This window comes from Phyllostomus discolor, chromosome 8, assembly GCF_004126475.2.
Source record: "Phyllostomus discolor isolate MPI-MPIP mPhyDis1 chromosome 8, mPhyDis1.pri.v3, whole genome shotgun sequence".
Classification (NCBI taxonomy): Eukaryota; Metazoa; Chordata; class Mammalia; order Chiroptera; family Phyllostomidae; genus Phyllostomus; species Phyllostomus discolor.
Window position 1 is genome coordinate 72,268,787 of NC_040910.2, and position 23,380 is coordinate 72,292,166.

The 23,380-nt window shown below is 52.7% G+C and overlaps 1 protein-coding gene across 2 annotated transcripts; it reads left to right on the forward strand.

The window, feature by feature from the left end:
- The first annotated feature begins 86 nt into the window (after positions 1 to 86).
- Positions 87 to 22,621, forward strand: KIF1C (kinesin family member 1C). 2 transcript variants are annotated; one of them, XM_028534699.2, is made up of 23 exons: positions 87 to 288; positions 1,966 to 2,086; positions 2,316 to 2,448; positions 2,861 to 2,937; positions 3,287 to 3,466; positions 4,070 to 4,135; positions 4,936 to 5,114; positions 5,202 to 5,313; positions 5,765 to 5,842; positions 5,994 to 6,059; positions 6,167 to 6,242; positions 6,726 to 6,804; positions 7,021 to 7,166; positions 7,973 to 8,142; positions 8,306 to 8,385; positions 8,513 to 8,588; positions 13,503 to 13,582; positions 14,409 to 14,503; positions 17,524 to 17,607; positions 18,026 to 18,212; positions 18,352 to 18,424; positions 19,220 to 19,840; positions 21,379 to 22,621. In XM_028534699.2, exons 3-23 carry the CDS (start codon positions 2,343 to 2,345, stop codon positions 22,060 to 22,062), a joined length of 3,315 nt encoding a protein of 1,104 aa, XP_028390500.1. In that variant the 5' UTR covers positions 87 to 288; positions 1,966 to 2,086; positions 2,316 to 2,342; the 3' UTR covers positions 22,063 to 22,621. The 2 variants fall into 2 exon arrangements, with proteins under 2 accessions (XP_028390500.1, XP_028390501.1); XM_028534700.2 differs by lacking the exon at positions 1,966 to 2,086.
- Positions 22,622 to 23,380: the final 759 nt, after the last annotated feature.

Consider the following 23,380-nt stretch of genomic DNA (forward strand, 5'->3'; position numbering starts at 1 on the left):
CAGTCTAAGTCGCTCCCGGGCACTTCTCGGGACGGCGCGCGCGTGCGCGCGCCCATCTATTCCCCGCCCCTTGCTCCCGCCCCAGCTCGCGCTGCCCGGGCGGGCGCCGGCCGCTGGCGCCGCTGCTGCAGCCGCCCGCCGGGCGTGAGTCCGCCGCCCGGGGACCCGGCGAGGGGCGGGGGTACCCCCGAACCGGACCCGGATTTCCCCCGCTCTCGTCTCACGCTTCCTGGAAAGTTTGTCTGTTTGCACTGTGCCGAGTCGCTCCGAGAGCCCTGCCGCTTCGAAGTGAGAGCTGGGGGAGGGGGTTGAGGGAGGGGACGCCCGCGGAGGAATGTGTCGGGCTAGGGGGCGGGGAGCCGGGGTCCTAGCTAGCACGACCCCGCGGGGGCCGACTGGCCGCGAGACCCAAGATCATGTGCTGTTTGTCCTGTGGAGGCGCGGAGAGGTGCCAGGCCCGGGGCAGCCGTCGGTTGGCTGGACAGGAGGACAGGGTCCGCACGGCCTCCCAGAAAGGCCGGGACCGGGGCCTCTCTGAGAACTGCCAGCACGCAAGGTCCAGGTGGCCCAAGGCCCCTGTTTGGGTGGGTTTGCCCCGCCTGAGCCGCAGCTCCTCTCTGTACCCCACTGCTCCTTGACGCTGCACCGGCCGACCACTACCTATTCTCTAGTCCTTTACTCCGCTATACCCCAGCTGTGCCACCCCATTCCCTCCCTGCCCCATCGGCCACAACGGCGACCGGCGTCACCATTGCGTGTCCCCACCAATGTCCCTATCCCCTGTGATCAGGGTCTTGGGGTCAGGGCTGTTCTTCCTGAGAAAGCCTCTAATATCAGCTACTCCCTTCCTGTCCCGGGACAAACCAGCCCTCTCCGAGCCCCCACCCCCAAGGCTGGAGAGGTGAGACCCAACCAACATGACAGGAGTTTGAGGTCCTTTAGAGCTTCAGAAGGGGCCCCCCAGCATGCCCGATCTCTCTCCACAACTCTCCACCCTGTGTCCGTGGGCGTGGGCTGCTCAGCCTCTCCTTCCAGGGCGTGGGCACCCGATCACCCACATTCCTGGGCTCCTGCCTGGCACCTTCCCCAGATCAGTGGACGCCGCCATAGCATTAGCCTCAGGCTGGGGCTGGGACCTGCCTGCTTCCCTTTTCCCTTCTTTCCCTTTTCCGGGAGACAGACCCTAAGGTTACTTTCCACTCCCCATAAAGACGCAGGTATTCTGGCTTCCTCCCCCAGGAGCCCTGGGGTTGAGGGATGCAGGATGACCCCACCCTCTCCTGCCCATTGTCCTGGATCCTGAGGAGGAAGTGCTGGGGGCTGGGCAAGGGGTTTGGGGCCACAGGCAGATCCCAGTCCTGGGCTTTACCTCCAGCACTTGAACTTTGCCCTTTGGCAATCCCTGCCTCTGTGGAGGTTGTGGGCCCTGGATGGGAGCTGGTTGCTACTTCTCCCTGGCTGACCCTGTGGGGGAATTTTAGGGCAGGTTTTATGTTTTGGATTTTCTCTCCTCTTGTTTCTCTTCTGGCCTCCCAGTTTGTGCTTTTGCGCTGGAGATCTCCCTGTCTGTTCTCCCATCTGTGTCTTGCCTTCCTTTTCCTCTCTTTACTTCCTTCATAGCCTGACCTCAATCTTGCCTTCTCTCTTGTGTCTCTTGTTTGCTTGGTGTCTGTGACTTTCTGCTCCTCCTCTTCCCCCTTCCCGCCACCCTCAATGTCTCTGCCCATGTGTCCCTTTCTCTGAATTGCCCTCTCCTCTATCTGACGCTCAGTACACTTGTGAGTGATGAGGAATAAAAATATCACCGTCTCTGCCCTTGGATTCACATTGCATTTGGTCACTCCAGAGGGACAGCTATCCTTATTTTTTCTAACATTGCCCCCCACCCCATGTCCCCAGTCATGCAACCCCAAACACACCTCTGGAGCCACAGGTGCCTCCTAACCACTCTTCCCCCACAACCAGGGTTTCCCCCACAGCCCCAGCTGCTGTGGCCAGGCCCCAAGTATAGGATGGGGCTCTCCCTACGAGGGCCGGTGGCAGCCAGAGCTGATACAGCCCCCCTGGTCTGGGGCCGGGACGACAGGTAACTCGATGAGCTGGGATATGACTAGGGAAGAGAGGCACAAACACTTTTGGGGGTCCCTCAGGAGAGTGACATTTGGGAGGAGGGCCAGGGAACTAGGAACTGGGTTCTTTGAGGGGTTGAGTAGCTGAGGAATGGGGGTTGGAGAGACTGGTTTCTTGGAGAAGCTGGGAGGCAACGCATGGGACCCCCAGCAGTTCTAACCACCTCTTCTGTTTCTGTTCTGTAGCTGAGGAGGGTGGGAGTATCGGGAGCCATGACTGGTGCCTCGGTGAAAGTGGCAGTGAGGGTTCGGCCCTTCAATGCCCGTGAGACCAGCCAGGATGCCAAGTGTGTGGTCAGCATGCAGGGCAGCACCACCTGTGAGTGAGTCCCAGGAGCCTGGCTGGGCACAGGCAGGGTGGGCCAGGGCCCACCATGCAGGCCAGGTCTGCTGGGCTGAACCGGGAGTAGGGCTCTGCCCAGGACAGAGCAGGTGCTTGTTGTGAGGGTGGGGGTTGGGACAGGCTGGCCTTTGCGTGCTGCCAGTCCCTGGGAGGGGGAATGTTGGCCTGGAGCCCTCCATTGCCCAATCCAAGGAGGCAGTCTGGTGGGGGCGGGCCCTAGGAAGCCAAAATTAGCTTTGGTGCGGGAGGGGCAGGGAGTACTAAAGGGGAGAGATGAACTAGGACAGGAGGGGAGTAGTAGGATGCCTGGATTTGGGGGCTTGTAGCAAGTAGCAGAGGTTGGGGATACCTGACCTTGGCCTTCCTTTGCCCTTTCCTGCCCCCTCAGCCATCATCAATCCCAAACAGAGCAAGGATGGCCCCAAAAGCTTCACCTTCGACTACTCTTACTGGTCACACACTTCGGTGAGGTTGTTGGGCTGGGGAAGAGCTAAACAGTGGAGGATGGGATTTAGGTCCCAGGGAGGGGGCATTGCAGGGGAATAACACCTCTGGGAGATTGCTTGGGATTGGGGTGTGTGGGACCCTTAGGTTGTGGCTTGAGACCAGGATGAGGGAGGCAGAATCTTGTGTGATAATTAGGACCAGTACAAGATTGGATAGGACCCTTAAGGGTGATTAGGACTGTGGGTGGGGAAGCACACAGGACCTTTGGGCAATCATTAGCAATGGGGGCAGGGCTCCTGGGGCCTGGGCACTTAAGAACAAAGTCATGTAGGGCTCCTGCTGTCTTTCTCTGCTCCCTTCCACCTAGGCTGAGGACCCCCAGTTTGCATCTCAGCAACAGGTATATCGGGACATTGGAGAAGAGATGCTGCTCCACGCCTTTGAAGGCTACAACGTGTGCATCTTTGCCTATGGGCAGACCGGGGCTGGGAAATCCTACACCATGATGGGGCGGCAGGAGCCGGGGCAGCAGGGCATTGTGCCCCAGGTACATGCTGGGACCAGGCAAGGCAGCTGGGAGCATCTTCAGCTGCCCCTAGAGGTCTAAGGATTGTGGAGCAGAGAGCTGGCTCTCTGAGGCCCTTAGTGACAGGGAATGTGGTGGGGGATCGGAGTTGCCTGCAACCTGGACATCCAGGACCCTCACTAGAAGCAATAAGGCTCAGCAAGAACAGCCAAATCTGTGGCATCAGAGAGTCCTGCTTTGAACTTTGGCTTTATCACTTACTACTTTCCTTGTCTCCTAATCACTTGTGAGTGTATTTTCCCTATACACTGGTGTGCCATAGTTAAGGTGGTGACTGTAGAAAAAGCCAGTTGTGGGTAACAGAGTTGGCCATAATTCTCCCTGACTGTGCAGTGTGGTGGCCTCGCACACAAGCTCTGGAGTTAGGGCGCCTGGGTTTGCTTCCTGGCTCACCAATACTAGCCTGTGGCCCTGGGCAGGCGTGAACCTCTCCGAGGTTGCCTTTCCATCTGTAAAACGGGAACAATGCCTCCCTCAGGGGTAAGTTAGGGCTCAGCAGGGCTTGGACTGGGGCTGGGTGCCACGGGTGCACTGTGAACAGCAGCTTTCCTGTGTTCTCTCCAGCTCTGCGAGGACCTCTTTTCTCGTGTTAGTAAGAACCAGAGTGCTCAGCTCTCCTATTCTGTGGAGGTAAACCAGGTGTCCGTGGTTGGTGGGCAGGGGGCGTGGTGGTCCTGGATGGAGGGTGTGGTGGTCTGGGATGGGGAGCGGAAGAGCAGAGTGATTAAGACCAAGGGCAGCCTGGCTGGCGTGGCTCAGTGGATTATGTGCTGACCTGTGAACCAAAAGGTTGCAGGTCCCCAGTTAGGGGCGTGTGAGAGGCAACCAATTGATGTTTCTCTCACACATTGATGTTTTTCTCCCTCCCTTTCTTCCTCCCTTCTCCTCTCTCTGAAAATATATACATAAAATCTTAAAAAAACAAACAAACCCCCCAAAACCCAAGGGCAGTCTTTGAGTCAGACAGCCTGGGATTCCTTGCTATGCCACTTTGAGCCACCGATTTCATCTCCCAGCTTCTGAATATGTTTACCTGTGAAAGGGTAATGGTGGGGTCAGTGAGCACATGCAAAAGTGCTTTACACCATGCTTGGGGCTGAGTAAATGCTGAGTGTACATTAGCTGAAATCACCTGTTTCATACTTAGTGGAGTATAGGGTAAGTTTCATAGTCAGTATTTTGTTAGTTTGTTACATTTTTTTCTTTTGTTGAATTTATTGGACTGACACTGGTTAATACAACTATGTAGGCTTCAGAGGTACAATTCTATAATACATCATCTGTATATTGTATTGTGTGTTCACCACCCAAGTCAAGTCTGCTTCCATCACCATTTACCTGCCTTTACCCTTTCTACCTGCCTCTACCCACTTTCCCTCTGGTTATCACGATATTGTTGTAGCTTGTTCTTATTTGCTTCTTCCACTAAGGTGAGCTATATGGAGATCTATTGTGAGCGGGTACGAGACCTCTTGAACCCCAAAAGTCGGGGCTCTCTGCGGGTCCGGGAGCACCCCATCCTGGGCCCCTACGTGCAGGACTTGTCTAAATTGGCTGTGACCTCCTACGCAGACATTGCCGACCTCATGGACTGTGGAAATAAGGCGAGGTGAGGTGGGCCGGTGGAGTGGACGGAAAGGGAACCAGACTTAGGAAGTTGAGAGGCAGGACCCAGTGACCACTCCTTTCCCTCCAGGACTGTGGCAGCCACCAACATGAACGAGACCAGTAGCCGTTCTCATGCCGTCTTTACCATTGTCTTCACACAGCGCTCCCATGACCAGCTCACTGGGCTGGATTCAGAGAAGGTGGGGCCCCTCTGACCCTACCTGGTACAGGGATGATGGTGTTAGACATGGCCTTGTGCTCTCTTCCCCACCTGTCCTGGGTTTGAGTGCCTTCCCCAGGCTTCTGTAGCCCCTTGTCCTTCCCCTGTCAGATCAGTGTGGTGTAGTCTCCTATTTGCTTGTTTGTCCTTTTATTAGACTTCTCAGGCCAGGGCTTGGATCCCTTTGTCCCTTGTTCCAGCACACAGTGGGCATGTAAATATCTGTAAATGAATAAATGAACCAATGCATTAGTAACCAGCTCCTCACTATTGTCTTCATAAATTTAATTTCCTTCTGTCCCCATCCCTTGTCCCCTCTTGCCTTTCTCCTTCCCTTGCCACCTACCCAATTACCTTGCTGGGTGTTCTGCTGATTGCCCTGCCCTGTCCCACTGCCCCCAGCCACCTCCTGCCTCTTTTCTCTGACTCAGGTTAGTAAGATCAGTTTGGTGGATCTCGCTGGGAGTGAGCGGGCTGACTCATCAGGGGCCCGGGGCATGCGCCTGAAGGTGAGGAGGCTTAGGAGGGACAGAAGGGCAGTGTTGGGGGCTGTGTGCAGTGGTCTCTAATTCTAAACTGGGACTCTGGTTGCAGGGAGGAGGAAGGGAAGGTGGATGAGAGAGGAGGGCCTCATTCTTCACGTTCCTCATCTCTTTCCAGGAAGGTGCCAACATCAATAAGTCTCTGACTACTCTAGGGAAGGTGATCTCTGCCCTTGCGGATATGGTAAGACCTGGGGGTGAGAAACAAAGGGACTCTGGGAAAGAGGACACCTCTGGGAAAGAGGACACGGGGTGTCTTACCCTGACCCTCTTCCCTCTTCCATCCCCCAGCAATCAAAGAAGCGGAAGTCAGATTTCATCCCTTACAGGGACTCTGTGCTCACCTGGCTGCTCAAGGAGAATTTGGGTGAGGGGCTTCTCTCTCTCCCTTTGCTGATTTTGCCACCATCCTACTAACTCGCTTTGATACATCTGACAAATCCTCTCGCTACCCCAGTAATCTCATATCCTCCAGTTGTCCCATTGATTCACCCCTGACCATCCTTTAATGTCCTATTGCTGAGATCAGGGTCACACCCTCCCTGCCAAGCCAAGAGCCTCAGCCTCACTAATCTGGCCACCCATGACCCCTCGCTGATCCCACACCCACTGCTGACTTCACCTTCCTCTCACTGATCTCTGCTTCCTAGATGTCTGGTATCTCCCTGGCCTCACCCCTGCTCCCTCTAACTGTGAGATTTCACGGGTAGCTCCGCAGCTCTTAGCTTCACCCTACCTTGGACAGTGCCCCTATCAGACCCCTGCCTGGGTACTGAGGCCCCTCCGGACCCAGTACAACTTTTCTTAGGACCCAGCCCAGCTTAAGCTTTCCCCTCCTGTCCATGCATAGGTGGGAACTCACGCACAGCAATGATTGCGGCCCTGAGCCCCGCAGACATCAATTACGAGGAGACTCTCAGCACCCTCAGGTGGGGCTCTGGTGGGGTGGGGCAGCATATGTATGTGTAAAGTGCCAGGGAAGCTCAGAGGCTGGTAGCTCAGGACCCTGCCCATGAGACAGAGTTGACCCTCAGCTATTCCCCAATATTTTAAAACCTGGGAGGGAGGAAGAGCGGGAAATAGGCAGCAGACTAAGGTCACCTGGGTCTGGGCCTCACTGATCCCAATACCCCCTCCTCACCCAGGTATGCTGACCGCACCAAGCAGATCCGCTGCAATGCCATCATCAATGAGGATCCTAATGCCCGGCTGATCCGAGAGCTGCAGGAGGAGGTGGCTCGGCTACGGGAATTGCTCATGGCTCAGGGGCTCTCAGCCTCTGCTCTGGGAGGTAGGGCTCCAGGGGTAGGGGCAGCCCAGTGATTCTCCTTGGCATCCCTTTTCATTCGCCTTTGTGCAGCCCTGGGGCCAGGGAGGGACAGCTGACCACAGAGCCCCTAAAGTCCTCGATGACGTGGATACAGATGTGGAGTGGGGACTTATCATATCTTGACAAAAGTTCTTATGAAACATCAAGGGTTTGGTTCACCATAAGCTTAACAACAATCTGCAGTGGAAGGTTTTCTAAAATTTAATGCTCAGCCTCACTGACACAAAATGGTGTTCATTTTAGAGGATGTAGAATCTGTGTTGACTGTGTCAGGTGTGGATTCTGCATTCAGTCTGGGTCCATCCCTTTGAGGATAGTTAGGGTGCTGAGGGTCACAGTAGGAGACATGAGGGTGTCCATTCTTGGGAAGATTAGGAGAAGGTAGACAAGATGTTCACCTTTCCATATTTAAAGGGTAGTCTTGCAAAAACAGTATAGTCTCTTTTTCCAGGGGTAGAACTAGAAACAAGGGGCATGTGTAACGGAGGCAGATTTTAGGTCAGCATAGCTAAGAACTTCTGATAGTGCATGTCGTCTAACAATGGAAGGAACTGACTGCCTTGTTCAGTAATGAGCTCACTATCCCTGGAAGGGAGCAAGCAGAGACTGGGTACCTATTTGTTAAGGTAGGAGGGCTTCTTGCTTGGTGGAGGCTGACCAGATGTTTTCTGAAGTCCTTAGAGACTTGTTGCCTCTGAGGTCTTCTCTGTGTTTCTAATCAGCTACATCTTTCCTTTGCCTCCTCCTTTGACATCTCTCTCTCCCAGGCCTGAAGGTGGACGAGGGGAGTCCTGGAGGTGCTCTGCCAGCTATAGCGTCTCCCTCTGCCCCAGCCTCACCCTCATCTCCCCCTCCACACAATGGGGAGCTGGAGCCATCGTTCTCCCCTAACGCTGAACCCCAGATTGGGCCTGAGGAGGCCATGGAGAGGCTGCAGGTGGGAAGCTGGAGCGGGCCAGGGCTGGGGGTCTGGGGGCAGACAGGAGTGTAGTTCTCCAAAGCCAGGGTCAAAGAGAAAGGAGGAATCTCAGGAGTGGTGTGGGCCCCCTGTAGGTGCTTGTCCCAGATTCTCCTGATCCCTGCCTGCCTTGTGCCCCCAGGAAACAGAGAAGATCATAGCTGAGCTGAATGAGACCTGGGAGGAGAAACTACGCAAGACTGAAGCCCTGAGGATGGAGAGGTGTGAGAGGCAGGGCAAGCGGCTAGAGCCCTGGAAGGCGTGGGGGTGGGAAGGAAAGGTCAGATGTTACAGGGGAGGAGTTCATGGGCAGTGATGAGAAGAGTAATATGTGTCTCCTTGCCTGCAGAGAAGCATTGCTGGCTGAGATGGGGGTGGCTGTTCGGGAGGACGGGGGAACCGTGGGCGTCTTCTCTCCAAAGAAGGTGAGCAAGTGGTTGGGTGAAGAGGTCTAGAGAGGCCTAGCGGACCCTGAATGCTTAGGGAAGAGGGTTGGGGGTGGGAGGGCAATAAGTTCTAACCCTGATCTCTGAGGTCTCTGAATTGTAGCCCCATTATTTCTGTCCCCTCTCTTGCCACCTTCTTTCTGTGTTGTCTGGCCATCCCTGCCTTCTCTCTTCTTCCATCTGACATTCAGAGAGGCAAGTGCTCAGTAAGTGCCTACAGCCAGGGACACTAGGGACCACAGAAGGATGACAGGGTCTGTTCCCTTAGGGAGATTGAAGAGCTGCTTAGAAACTAGGTGCTTACATCCATAACCTCACATATATGTGTATGTGAGTCTATGCATAGAATTGATCTCTGGATTTTTTAAAAATTTTATTTTATTTTAATTGTTGTTCAAGTACAGTTTTCTGTCTTTTACTCCCATCCCAGCCCACCCCCAAAGCCCTCCCCACCTCCTTCCCATTTCCACCAACCCCTAGTTTTGATCTCTGGATCCTTAAACTGGTTACAGTGGTTACCACAGGAGAGAGGGAGCGGGCCTGGGAGATTGGATTTTGGTTGGATAGAGACTTATTCTGAGTATTCTTCTAAAAATACATTTTTAAAGGAATAACTTGGGAAAGCAAGCCCGTAAAGGGAATAGAGGGGGAGGAAGCACCGACCTGTAAAATGCTGATGGTAAATGGAGCGAGAGGTTTAAAGATGGCAGTGTCGGCCTGGCCTGGAGATAGGGGAGCTGGCTTTCTGGAGAAGGTGGTTTGGAAAATGGAGCCTGAAAGATGGTCAGGATTTGGGGTTAGAGAGGAGAAGGGAGTACATTGCCCTAAGCAAACACAGGAAGTGTTGGTGAGTGGGGCATGCCAGCGGCTGTGATGTGCTTGCTGTGTAGCGGGTGTTCAGTGCATCTTTGCCGAGAGGAAGGAAGGAAGGAAGCAGGATAGGAGTGATCAGGCTCAGCTGGAGGCAGGAATGGTATTCAGAGCCTTTAACAACCAGCAGGGAACAGGGAAGGACCAATCAGAATGGATAGCCAACACAGCTGTATAGGCTGTGCACACAGATGAAGGGATGACATGGAGGCCAGTTTGAGTATATCAGGAATTTTCAGTCTCACTGGAGAGCTAGCCACGTCTGTCTGGTCCACCTTAAAAAAGCAAGGTAGGGTCAGGTTCTAAGTCAGATACACTGTGGTTGGGGCAGACAGGGTTATAAGGACTGCCTAGAAGAGGTGGTGGATTATTGGCAGGAGGACCCTCCTTGTTTCCTAAGATCAGGGCTGTCTGGGAGACTGAGCAAACAGGGGTCCTTGAACAGGGATCTGAAGAGGGGAGCACTGTTTGCTTTGCATGGCCTAGGACACAGTGAGGGAGCGAGAGAGCTATGGGTGGCGGGGGGGTGGGGGATGGACTATGGCTGCTGGGCTAGGGACCTGGTCCAGGGTAGGTATGCAGGGCTCTAGGGTTTTTCTGAGGGCCGCATCTGGGGGAGGGGCTACAGATGGTTCTCAATATGGCTTGCAGCCACCCTGACGTACAGTGTACCTCAGGAGCTTCCTCCGTGGTTGCAGGGTTGGAAGGAAGGCAGACAAGGGTGGAGAAACTGATGGGGTGGGTGTTTCTTCCCTGGAGGGCTCCTACTGCGAGGGGATGCCACCTTCTGAAGCCTGGGGACCAACAGGGGGGTGAATTTTGTTTGTTTGTTTCTGTCATTGTTCTCGTAGAGGTGCTAGACATCAGAGAGAACCTTCACGTAGTGCTGAGAAGTGTGCACAATGAAAAGGAAGTCTTCCTCCTTCCCACCCTCAGGTTCTCCTCCCAGAGGCAAGCCCTATTATCAGGTTCTGTTGTGTTCTTTTGGAGGTAGCCTGTGCACACACTAGTGTGGGTTGTGTATAGCTAGCCACAGGTGGGTGTGCATGCAGGCGCGTGTGCGTGCATACATGGCCTCTTTTTGGAACAGCAGTGGTTGTATGCTTTATACTTTTTCATGTAATGTAGGAATTCTGGCTATTCTTCATGGTGTCAGAATATTCTGTCCTGTTGATGTAGGATAACTTATTTAACTAGCTTTCTACTGGTGGTCACTTAGGTTGTTTTTTTATTCTTTGATACTATAAACAATATTACAATGGGTGGTCTTATAAATAGGTCTGTTATCTGCAGAAAAAAATCCCTAGAAGTGGAGATTCATGGTCAAATGGTAGCTATGTAAAATTTTTTTATCTATGTTGCAAAAGTGCCCTCTGAAGATGACCATGATGTCACTGATACTCCTGAAAGCAGCATACAGGAGTGGTCACGTTCCCCCACCTGCTTCTACTTCTCAATCTTTGCCAATCTAGTAAAGGAGTATTTTACTTTTGCATTTTCTCGAGGCGGTGAGGATGAACGTATTTTCATATGTTTAAAAGGCATGTACGTTTCAGGAGGGAGAGCCGATAGACTTACAAATGGGGAAATGTGTTTGGTAGCTTCAACCTGGGAATGGTGGGGTGGGAGGAATTAGGTCCTAGGGGAAATGCCACCACTCGTCTTGGAGAGAGCCAAGAGCCTTAGGGAAAGTCCCCTCTTTCTGGGACTCCCACCACCAGGCCTTAAACAGGTGGTTTTTAGACTTGGCTTGGTGCCTTCTTCATGTTCATGGGGGTGAGGGGAAGGACAGGACCAAACTTTGGGTTCCCCACCCCCAGCCTCATCCTGAGTGCCTCCCTGCTTATCGGCTTGACATATTAGGCTTCTAGGTAAGGTTTCGTTTGAACAAAGGGTTCCAGGGCTGAACAAAGATAGAAAAGCCCTGCCCTAAATCATGTCCCTTCTCCCAAGGGGTAGATCACTTTCTGCTCCCAGGGCCCATCAGTGTTTTCCATTCCTGACACTGCAGTGTTGGGAGGGGCATAAGAGTCCCTCGGGAGAAGAGGAAGGGTGACAGCAGTTATCATTGGGGTGCCTGGGTGGAGGGGCAGACACACGGATGCACATCATACCCACCATGGGCGTGGCCTTGCAGTCACCATTCAAGGGGTCCCTGAAGAAGTATGGGACCCAGACCACTGGCTGTTTCCCCTACACTGTGTGTCTTCATGCCTCCATGCTGTTGTTCATGCTCCTTTGTTACCTGGAATGCTGTTCGTTCTGCATGTCCATATCATCCTCATCCTCAAAGATCAGCTTTCATGCTGCCTTCCTGTGAGGTCCTCTCGAACCCCCTCTGAGCTCCTGCAGTTTTTCAGTTTATTCCCTTTTGCATCTGATCCCCTCCCGGGATATGGCGCGCTCAGCTCCTGGGAACAAATGAGTGACTGAATTAATGAGCTAAGTAAAGGTGTGAAAAGACCAGAAACTTTGGCTGTGAGCCATCTCTTTCCCACCTGTAACGTTGTCAGGTCTTATCTCCCCAAGTCGACTCTGATTTCTACTGACAGGACAGCAGCATCTGGGTTTGATTCATTTCTGTGTTCCACTAGCACCTCACAGGGACTTTAGAAGTAAGTCCTTATGGAAAAGGGGCAGAGGACCCTGTATTCAGCTGGAAGGCAGGGAAAGCTTCGTGGAGGAAGTGGCATTTGAGACAGACCATGAGGGAAGTGAATGATTTTGACGGGTGGGGGTGGGAGGGAGGCTGTTCCAGGTGAGGGAACATGGTGGGCACCTCACAGGGGTGGTCAAGGATGAAGGAGGTCTTCTGCAATGAGTGCCTAGCAGTCCACAGGGTGGGAACACAGAAGGGAAGAGAGGGGCCCTGGAAAGGGGCTTGAATGGGTGGGCTGGAGCCCCAGTGTGGAACAGGCCCTGGGATACTAGTGTAAAAAGCAGGACTAAGTCAGGCTGGCATAGAATGCCACCTGGAGATGTCCAAGTGGAGAAGCATGACACGGCTGTGGTGTGGTGTGAGCAGGGAAGCTGGGAGACCCTTGGAGATGGCAGGAAGTCAGGCAGGCCCTGCGGCAGGGTGGGCTGAGGCAGCAGATAGTAGGGAGGGAGACTTCTCCAGGCTTGGCAGCAGTGGCATGAGGAGGATGTGGAAGGAACAAAGCTTGTATACTTCCCAGAGTATGTGCCTTGGGAGGGCAGGTGTGTTGCTAGAGAAACATGTCAGGAAAAGGTGCTTGGGGAAGGGAATGGGCTGAGTTTTCAGTGTGGAGCAGCATAATGATGAGCCGTTCAGATGGGTTTGGGCAGGGAGTCCTTGGCGGGGACATACCAGGCGGCTGCTACTGTGACTCTGGCCCTGGGTGCAGCAGGGCTGGGGACAGACACTGCCTGAGGAAGTCTGCTGTGAAAGTGGGTCTGTTTTAGAGGCTTTCAAATTGAACTGACACTTTTATTTTTTACTTATAATTATAAAAGTAGTCTAAGCTTCTAAGAAATTAAAGCTGAAATAAAAGGAGGGAAGTACCAGTCCCCTAACCCAATCCCTTCCTGTATTCCCCAGAAGTGGCAAGGTATGTTTTAAAGGAAGGAATGATGAGACTTGGGAACAGAGGGAATACAGGGAAAGCAGAGGCAGGGGCAGGTGGATCCTAAGGTTTCTGGTCAAGGAGATGTGTGGTCCAGGTGCCTCTGAAGAAATGGGGCCTTAGGGAAAGGCTTGATGACCTGGGAGGGGTGGGTGGGTGGGTGGGACTGTTTGTAGGCCCCTTGTGTGTGAGGAGAGGGTGGGTTAGGCTGCCCTGAAAGTGGCTGGGATAGGTGAGAGGAAGGAGAGATGGTGAGAGATGGGAGAGATGGTGAGAGATAGGTGAGAGATGGGAGAGTTCTCTGATGAAGGGAGGAGGAACAGCCCTCTGCGCTGGAACCTGGACAGATGTCTGCTGAAGCTTCTTCCCTCTCTCTTTGCGGCATCTCTCTGGCTGGCTCTCAGGATCCTCCCCTGATCACCCCCCTTTCCCATAGACTCCACACCTGGTGAACCTGAATGAAGACCCCCTGATGTCAGAATGTCTGCTCTACCACATCAAAGATGGCATCACCAGGTAGTGTCTAATTGGTAACCTGTGGGGCAGCCTCTCATTTTGGGGTGTGACTGCAGAGGGATGACCACGCTAGTGACTCTCTTCCCTGGTGACCTCACTGGAAATACCCCAGATGTCAGGACAGCTGATTCCACAGCCCTGCTCACTTTCTAGGCTTCCTGGGAAGTTGCTGAGCCTGGCTCTTGAATGGCTATCCTGCCTCACCCACCACTTTACCTGAGTGAGGTGCCTCCAGGACCAGACTGGCCCCGTGCATGTGGAGATAGCTTCTGACTTACTCAGGCACAGAGTGGGTTGGAAACTTAGACCACCATGTTCTTAGCCCTTAGCACCAGTGCCTTAGCCTCCCTTGAGACCCTCCCTGTGGATGGAGGGAATCATGGTCCCAGCCCCATGTGGTTTAGGGGCAGTTCCTGTGTAGTTGGCAGCTTTACTGGCTGATGCTAATGTATATTCCTGGGGCTTAGTGCCTCTGAGGTCACCTTCTGGCGTTAAAGAGGTGAGGGTATTCCTTTCTGTCCCCCAAAGACATTTACATGGCATAGGACACTCATCCTGCTCCAGGTTCTCTTTTGTCCTCTGCTGTGTAACAGTGACCAGGGACCAGGGCTTTGGAGTCAGGCAGATCTGGGTTCAAATTGCAGCTTCACCACTGCTGGGCTTCCTGACCTTGGGCAAGTTACTTTACCTTTCTGAGCCTCATCTTCCTCATCTGTGATACAGAAATAGTTACACTTGGCTTATAGACTTGGATGAACTTGTATTCAGAAGGGGCTTGGTGAATGTCTGGCACACGCTTAGGAAATATTGGCCATTGCTTTCCCAGGGTTGGCCAGGTAGATGTGGACATCAAGCTGACCGGGAAGTTCATTCGGGAGCAACATTGTCTGTTCCGGAGCATCCCCCAGCCAGACGGAGAAGGTAATGGCTGAGGGAGTGAGAGTGGCATGGCCGGGTAAGGAGAGAGACAGGTGTCATGTTTCACAACACCCTCTGAATTGGGCACTGGGTGTGTAGCCATGTAAGAGGAGATAGGTCCTCATGGCCACAGGGGCTTCAAGCTCGTGGCAAGCAGTGGGAGATATCAAGGGCCAGGCTGCCTGCACCCACCCTGCAAGTGCAGGCTGCTGCCAGGGCAGCAAGTCGGAAGGGTCCCCAAGGCAGAAACAAGGCTAGCAGGTGAAGGGTGAACTTTGGTGAAGAGGAGGTCTGCCGCCTTCCTTGATATTTTTTATCCTGAAATAGCACCCTGCTCATTTTTTATGAAAAACTGGGTTTGTTCCAGTGGGCTACCTGAGTTTATCTTTGGAAAACCTACTTACCCATCACACTATGACTGCAGTGATTTCAGGGAATTAATTGGCTTGTGTGTCCCTCTGGTTCTAAAACTTCCAGGGATTTTTTAGCGTTCATATCACCTTAGCTGCAAAAGCTTTCAGGCATCACAGGTCCTATAGGCAAAGGTGGTAGCCTGTCTGATAACAAAATAATACTTGTGTGGTTCAGGGGGATTTTGAGATCACCATGTTGTTCTCAATCAGTCATTTAAAAACAAAACAAAACAAAACCAACAAACAAAAAAACCCAGAATGATTTGTGTTCCAATTAGGCCCAAGTGAAGTTGAGCTCTTGCAAATGCTCCAGCAGGGGGGTGGATGTTACGCATGGACTCTTCGTCATCTTCATGCATTGTGTCTCACAAATCTGAAAGGAGTGCCCAGTCCGATGCTTTTGAGGGCACAGGGAAATGGGGCATGTAAGGTCAGCACACAAGATTTTGTATTTATTGATTTTGGAGAGAGAGACAAACATCAATTTGCTCTTCCACTTATTTATGTGTCCACTGGTTGCTTCTTGTGCCCTGACTGGGGGGTCAAACCTGCAGTCTTGGTGTGTCAGAACTAAGCTGTAAACCACTGAGCTCCCTGGCCAGGACAAAGTCAGCATATTTTTAAAAATAAGAAAAGACACTATCATGTGGCTTAAAGCTCAGGTTTAAGACATGCCCATGGGCTTCACTTGGCTCAGCAGATTAATGCAGTTGTTCTGGTCTGGTCCAGGTCCCCAGTGGCAGCAAATGCTTCCGGCACTGTGGGCTAAAAGCTGTTGAATCAGTTCAGCCTAGTGAGTTATTGCTGAGTTCCTGTTATACTGCGGTTACCTCAAGTCATGTGCTGGGGTGATACCAGAATCACCCAAGGGCTGTGACATGAGCCCACCCTCAGGAGCTCAGAATGTGTTTCAACAGGCGACTGACAGGCATGAAACACCATTACATCAGTAAAAGCAGTTGATGAAGCTGTGCCCCAAAGATTGGGACTCTATACGTTCTGTTCATCTGGGCCTCTGTTGTTATAGCAGATTTAAGACTTGACCAAAGACAGGCAGAGAGGAGGTGGGTGCGAACCTAGAAGAATAGTTATCTACCATCTACTTTGTGCCTTCAATTTTCTTGTGCAGTTCGGGTAATGGAACTGAGGCTCTTGGGGGTTGGGGAGTTTGCCCAGTGCCAGTACGGCTAGAGGACGGCAGAACTGCTCTGAGCTCTGCTCTTAATACAGGCTGCTGTGGGTTCCTGGGCGTGGAGAAGGCTGCCCCGGCCAGCTTGAGCAAAATCCTCTCTCTGCCTGGCCCCTTTCCCTCTCTAATACCTGTCTTTTCCTGACTTTAGATTACCTCCTGATTTACTCGTTTACTATCTGTCTCACCAGCTGGAAGTGAGCTCTGTAAGAACAGGACTTCTGGGTTTTTTTGCTACTGTATCTCCGTGACCTAAAATAGTGCCTGGCAGATAGTAGGGGTGCAGTATATTTGTGGAATGGATGAGTGAATTTTGGGGCATGACAGGGAGTAAGGGCGGGCAGAGACTGGTACCCATTACAGGCACCCCATCCTCTCTGCCACCTTCTTTCATTGCTGTTCTGGGGCATACATGATACCTTCACTCTCTCACTCTCTCTTTTCTCCATCATTTCTGCCCCTTGAAATTTGAGGCTTCCTTCGAGCAACTGCTCAGAAATCACTGCTTTCCCATAATCATTTCTAGTCCTCTGTGTCTAAGTTGAGTTTGTCTCTACTTTCTTTGTATTTACATAGTGTCAGTAGTCCCATCTCTGCCTCATCTTAGAACTCACTCTGATCTCTGTTACTTCTAGCATAAATAACTCGAATTCACATTGTCATTTTATTTGCACTTGCAACCAGTCTGAGCTAACATCTGTGACATTTTATAGTTTACAATAGTTGGGTGACTTGCTCAGCGCCCCTCAACTCAGGAGTCAGTCACAGAGCCTGGATTTTTGGGATATAGGGGTCCCTCTATGATGCCAGGGCATTGCTCAAGGACAGGAAGCGGCCTCATGCATCTTTGGTCTCAGCAAGCAGTAGGCTCAGTGATTTGTTCAGAGGAGCACCTTTGTAAATATTTGGGTTGGGGTGACTTTATCTTGTCCTGTGAAGACAATGATCTGTTTGTCGGCTGTGGCTTGAGATTAGACCAGTGGCATTTTGCAAGATGCATCAGACAAGCGGGCTGGGATCCTGCTGGAGAAACCCAGGCCAAGCCAGGGATAATGTTAGTTGGAAAGGAAGGAATGGACATCTGTGAGGCAGCAGTGATGGGGCCTGATGACCAGTTGGATATAAGAGATGAAGCCCCCTGAGAATTACTGGTTTGATAAGCTGCTGTGGGGAGGGTGGAGGTGGGTGAGTACAGAGCCTCCGCAGAGGCTCCTGGACATTCTAGCTGGGGCTCTAACCCTCCTTCTGCTCTTCCTTTCCCTTGCTGCCTGCCACCAGAGGGGCCATGGCACCCCTAACAGGTACTGGGGGGTGGGACTGGGGGTGCATGTATTTGGGGGGAGTAATGCAAGATGGGAGTATGACCATAACCCCTCTACCCCCAGGATCTAATCACTTCCTTTCCTCTCTCTCCCCCTCAGTGGTAGTTACCCTGGAGCCTTGTGAAGGAGCCGAGACCTATGTCAATGGGAAACTTGTGACTGAGCCACTGGTGCTGAAGTCAGGTAGAGAAATGTTACAGAGTGAGGGTTCTGGACGTGGCTGTGCATAGGAAGTCCTAGGACAGAGCTCCCTTGGTGAATCTTAGGGAAGTGCCCAGAAATAAATAGGAAACAGCATGGGAATATGGAGAAGGAACTGGGAAGTGAAGATCAAGGAGCCAGGTTTTAGTTTTTCTTTCTGTCATGGGGAAACAGAAAGAGGATGCCAAACTTCCCCAGGTCCCTTTGGCTGTCAGGGACGGGGTGGTTCTTGATGTCAGCCAGAGGAGCCTTGGCCTCGACCATCCTCAGACGTGGTATGATGAGATAACTGGTGTCAGGGCCCCGGGGACTGGTGAACAAGACCGTGTACACCTTGGGCATGGGGATGAGTTTGCTGCTGTGGGGGAGCAAGTCCACTTTCCCCTCCTCCCATCTCCAGGAAATAGGATTGTGATGGGCAAGAACCACGTTTTCCGCTTCAATCACCCGGAGCAGGCACGGCTGGAACGGGAGCGAGGTGTTCCCCCACCCCCAGGACCACCCTCTGAGCCCGTGGACTGGAACTTTGCCCAGAAGGAGCTGCTGGAGCAGCAAGGCATTGACATCAAGCTGGAGATGGAGAAGAGGTGTGAGGAGAGGGTGCTGTGTGCCCTGGGGCCCTCTAGGCTGTCCCTTCCGTCCCAGCCTCCTGTTGTTGGACGCCCCACTCAGGTGGCTCCAAAATCCCACACAGCTCTCCCTCCCTCCCTCCCTCCCTAATCCCAGGCTACAGGACCTAGAGAATCAGTACCGGAAAGAAAAGGAAGAGGCTGATCTTCTGCTGGAGCAGCAGCGGCTGGTGAGGAATCCTTTGCAGGGCATGGTGGGATATGCAGAGGAAGAGGTGGGTTGGTGCCATGAGCAACCAAGCTGGCAGCATGGCAGTTTGATTCTGCTTTTGGTTCACATTGTGGGCCTGAACGGGAAGTGGGCCTGAATGGGGTCAAGGGTGGGCATGGCGTCTGGGAGGACCTGTGAGAGAAATGTGAGGAGGGGCGGTCACTGCCTGTTCAGGGAGCTAGAGTTATCCCCAGTTGACCAGGGCTTCCCAGACTCCAGTTGACCCTGTGGCCCCTCTGTGGTTTTTACCATAGCTGAGTACTACCTGTACTGTTACTTACTTAAGAGTGGTTTTTTTCACCACATTTTTTTTATTGTTGTTCAAGTATAGTTGTCTCCATTTCCCCACCACCGTTCATCCCCACCCCAGCCACCCCCACTTCCTACCCTTGATTCTACCCCCTTCAGTTTTGTCCACATGTCCTTTATACATGTTTGTGAAAAAGGAGTGTTCTTCATGTGGACTTACTTTTGAATCTTTTCTTCCTCCTCAGCAGTAACACATATGCAAGAAATCTAGACTTGCTATAGCTGCAGCTTACACATGTCGGTCACTTTCTCTGTGCCAGCCACTGTCCCCCACACGTGGCATGCATTAACCCTCAAAGTGCATCTGTGAGAAAGATAGTGTGTCATTTTCATTGTGTGGACGAGCAGTGGTTAAGCAGTCAAGGGTGTGTGGTTCTGATGGATGTTTCTGGTGTTGCTGGGATGTCCTTAGCCTTCTCCCTCTTTGCTCTCTCTGTGGCCCCAGTATGCGGACTCTGACAGTGGGGACGACTCTGACAAGCGCTCCTGTGAAGAGAGCTGGCGGCTCATTTCCTCTTTGCGGGAGCAGCTGCCACCCACCACAGTCCAGACCATCGTCAAGCGCTGTGGCCTGCCCAGCAGTGGCAAGCGCAGGGCCCCACGCAGGGTGTATCAGATCCCTCAGCGTCGGCGGCTGCAGGGCAAAGACCCCCGCTGGGCCACCATGGCTGATCTGAAGATGCAGGCAGTGAAGGAGATATGCTATGAGGTGGCCCTGGCTGACTTCCGCCACGGGCGGGCTGAGATTGAGGCCCTGGCCGCTCTCAAGATGCGGGAGCTGTGTCGTACCTATGGCAAGCCGGAGGGGCCCGGGGATGCCTGGAGGGCTGTGGCCCGAGATGTCTGGGACACAGTGGGCGAGGAGGAAAGCAGCGGAGGTGGTGGTGGTGGTGGTGGTGGTGAGGAGGGAGCCCGAGGGGCCGAGGTGGAGGACCTCCGGGCTCACATCGACAAGCTGACCGGGATCCTGCAGGAGGTGAAGCTGCAGAACAGCAGCAAAGACCGAGAGCTGCAGGCCCTGAGGGACCGTATGCTCCGCATGGAGAGGGTCATCCCCCTGACCCAGGTATGAAGGGCTTGGGCCTGGCTTTCTCCCTCTTCTTCCCTCCTCAGTTGTTTTCTTTTGGAATCTGAACCTTCCTCCAACCCTCTTGCCCTTCTTGCTTTCAAAAATTGTACTGATATGTAACAGCTTTTCTCAGTATAGTTTATAAATTATGTGCCTCAGTCACCAGGGCACTAACTGAAAGTGCAGATTCCTGGATTCTGCCTCAGACCTAAGAATCAGCACCTTTGGGGATGAATCTGAATATATGATAAAAGTACCAAGGTGTTTCTGAGGTACAATACAGTTTGAGAAACACTGATATAAAGTGTACATTTCTTAAGTTACTGCTGGAATGTTCACATACATACATATTCTCATAACCACGCACTCCAAGGGTGACCATTTATTCTGTGGTAGCCACTGTGCTGAGGACTTCTGTGTCACCTCCTTTAATCTTCGCAACAGGCGGGTGAGGAGCTGTGTTATCACTGATCTCTGTTTTGCAGGCATTCACTCAACAAATACACATTTGAGTGCTTGCTGTGCACCAGACATGGTGCTAGCACTGGGGCTGTGCTGCAGACAGAGTTGCTGCTCTGTTCCAGCCCGCCTTCTCCCGGAGGACAGCAGGCGGTCAGCCACCACAGCTCGTGGTTACTAATGGCTCCCTTCCTCAAATGCAGCTCCCTCCCCTCTCACTCTCCTCCTGCCACTCTGGCTTCCTTGCTGTTCCTAGAACTTTCTGTGCACACTCCTGCTCCAAGGCCTTTACACCTGCTGTTCCATCTGCTGAGATGCCTTTCCCCTGAAGTCTCACAGCTTGCGCCCTCACTTCCTTCAGGTGTTTCCTGCAAGGATGACTTCTCAGTGAATCTCTTCCTGGTGATTCATTGCAGCCACCCCACCCTGGCCTCCCATCCCCCTTCCTTGTTCTGTTCTCCATCTCAATATGTGTAATCTATATAAAGTCTGTTATGTAATGTATATACTTATATATAATGTAAATAATATATACTAAATAGTTTAAGTATATAAGCTTATACATTTAATTTTTCACTGAAGTATATATAACATGCTATATATCTTTCTTAGTCATTTATCAACTGTCTCACCCCACTAACGTGATGGTGAGAATTTTGCTTTCCTTTTTGTTAACTTTCATAGCCCCAGGGCACATCATTTATTCAGTGTTTGCCGAGTGCCTATTATGTGCCAGGTACTGTTCTAAGAACTTTACACAGTTTAAGTCATTTAGTTATTAGAAAGACCCTGTGCAATGGCTACTGTTGTTATTGACCTCATCTGACACACGAAGAGACTGAGGCATAGAGAGGTTACAAGCTGAAGTTCCAGACCACACGGCTGTGAGGGGACAGACCTGGTTCCTGGGCCTGTGCTGCTAAGCCACCATGCTTTAGTTCCCTTACCTCGGAGCCCCTCTGGGGACCCCTTGACATCCAGCCACTCCAGGGCCTTCTGACTTCTCTCAAATCCACTGTGCTCAGGAGACAGTTTTTCTCACACTCCTCATTTTCTTTCACGCCTCTCCCTCCCAGGATCATGATGATGAAAATGAAGAAGCTGATGAGGCTGCCTGGGTCAAGCCCCCAGGGTCAGAGGTGGTAGAGGAGGAAGCCCCCAGTGACCACATGACCTCAGCCCGGCCTACTTCGCCACCCCTGTCAAGCTTGGAGCGGGTGTCACGGCTGATGGAGGAGGACCCTGCCTTTCGTCGTGGTCGCCTTCGGTGGCTCAAGCAGGAGCAGTTGCGGCTGCAGGGACTGCAGGGCCCTGGGGGCCGGGGTGGAGGGCTGCGCAGGCCTCCAGCCCGCTTTGTGCCCCCTCACGACTGTAAGCTACGCTTCCCCTTCAAGAGCAATCCCCAGCATCGGGAGTCCTGGCCAGGGATGGGGTGTGGGGAGGCCCCAGCTCCACCCCAACCCCCTGAGGAGATTACTCCCCCACTGGCCACCCCTGCCCGCAGGCCACCAAGTCCCCGAAGGTCCCATCGTCCCCGCAGGAACTCCCTGGATGGAGGGGGCCGATCCCGGGGAGGAGGTTCCACACAGCCTGAACCCCAGCACTTCCAACCTAAAAAGCACAACTATTATCCCCAGCAGCCCCAACCATACCCAGCCCAACGGCCCCCAGGGCCTCGCTACCCCCCATACACTACTCCCCCTCGAATGAGACGGCAGCGCTCAGCCCCTGACCTCAAGGAGAGTGGGGCAGCCGTGTGAATCCCATATGCTGGGCAGAGAGGGCCTGGTGGGGCCCCTTGCTGAGGGAGAGAAGATGCCTGAGATGCTGCTTCCCTAGAAGCCCTGGGGTAGGGAGGCCCTAGAGATGAGAGAAGGTTCGAGTAGGTGCTAGATGATGTGGGAGTGATGGGCCGGAGGCCAAAGGAAGGAAAAGGGCACGGAGTTGCCAGGAGCAAACCAAAGTGAAGGAAGAGTGATGGGAAGCTGCCTTGGGGCTCCCCCTTGCAGAGGGGAGTCCCACAAACGCTGCTATGGGTGGGGTGGGGCTGGGGTGCTGTGTAGCCAGTGTTTGACTTTCTTTTCAAGTGGGGGCAAAGGGGAGAGAACCTAGAGTGAGACAAGTTCTCCTCCCTGGCCCTTGTCTTAATCTGTCTTGTCTGTGGTGGTTTCTGTTTCCAGGGAGGTGTGGCGGGATCTTAAGTCATTCCCCTCCCCTTCCAGGCCTCCTGCTGTAAGTGGAGGACCTGTGTGGTTGCTGGTTTGGCTGGGCTCCCATGCGGATGTGGGACCCTTCAATAAAGGATAGCAAACAGACGGAGCTTGTGGCTGGTGGTTTGGTTTTGGTGTCTAATGGAGGTATAGATTACATAAGTAAGATGCACAGACCTTTAGTGAGTGGCTCTGAATTTTTACATAGATGTGATCCCATGCGGTCACCACCTGGATTAAGATACAACATACCCACCTTGGTTTTTCTCTCTCTTTTTAAAAAATTTTACTTAATTACTTTTAGAGAGCGGGGGAGGGAGGGACAGAAACATTGATGTGCAAGGATTCAGATGCCTCCCACATCCCCAAGTGGAGACCTGGCCTGCAGCCCAGGCATGTGTCCTGACTGGGAATCAAACTGATTGGGAATCGAACCGGCAACCTTTCAGTGTGAAGGCCTCACTCAATCCACTGAGCCACACCAGCCAGGGTTAGCTACCTTGGCTTCTTGAATGTTCAACATCAGGTTTCCTCCCTTTGGAGTGACCCATTCTTTATTTCCCTTTCATCTTTGCTTACACAGTGTCTCCATCTCTGCCCTCAACACTGCTGTCTTCGAGGACAAAGGAAGGGGGTGGGATGAGGGGAGGTAGAGGGAATACAGGTCTGTCAACACTTAGCTGGCTGTACCTAAGAGGAAATGGAGGCGCAGGGAGAGGTTCCGCTTTGTGTATTCACCTAACTGTTGGAAGGTCTCCCAAGAAGCCCCAGCTCCCCCAGATTCTGTGCCACCTTGGGTGTGTTCACCAGGGAATGTGTTCAGCAGACTCACTACACATGCTGTGTTCATCCTGTTTCTCTTTCCTGC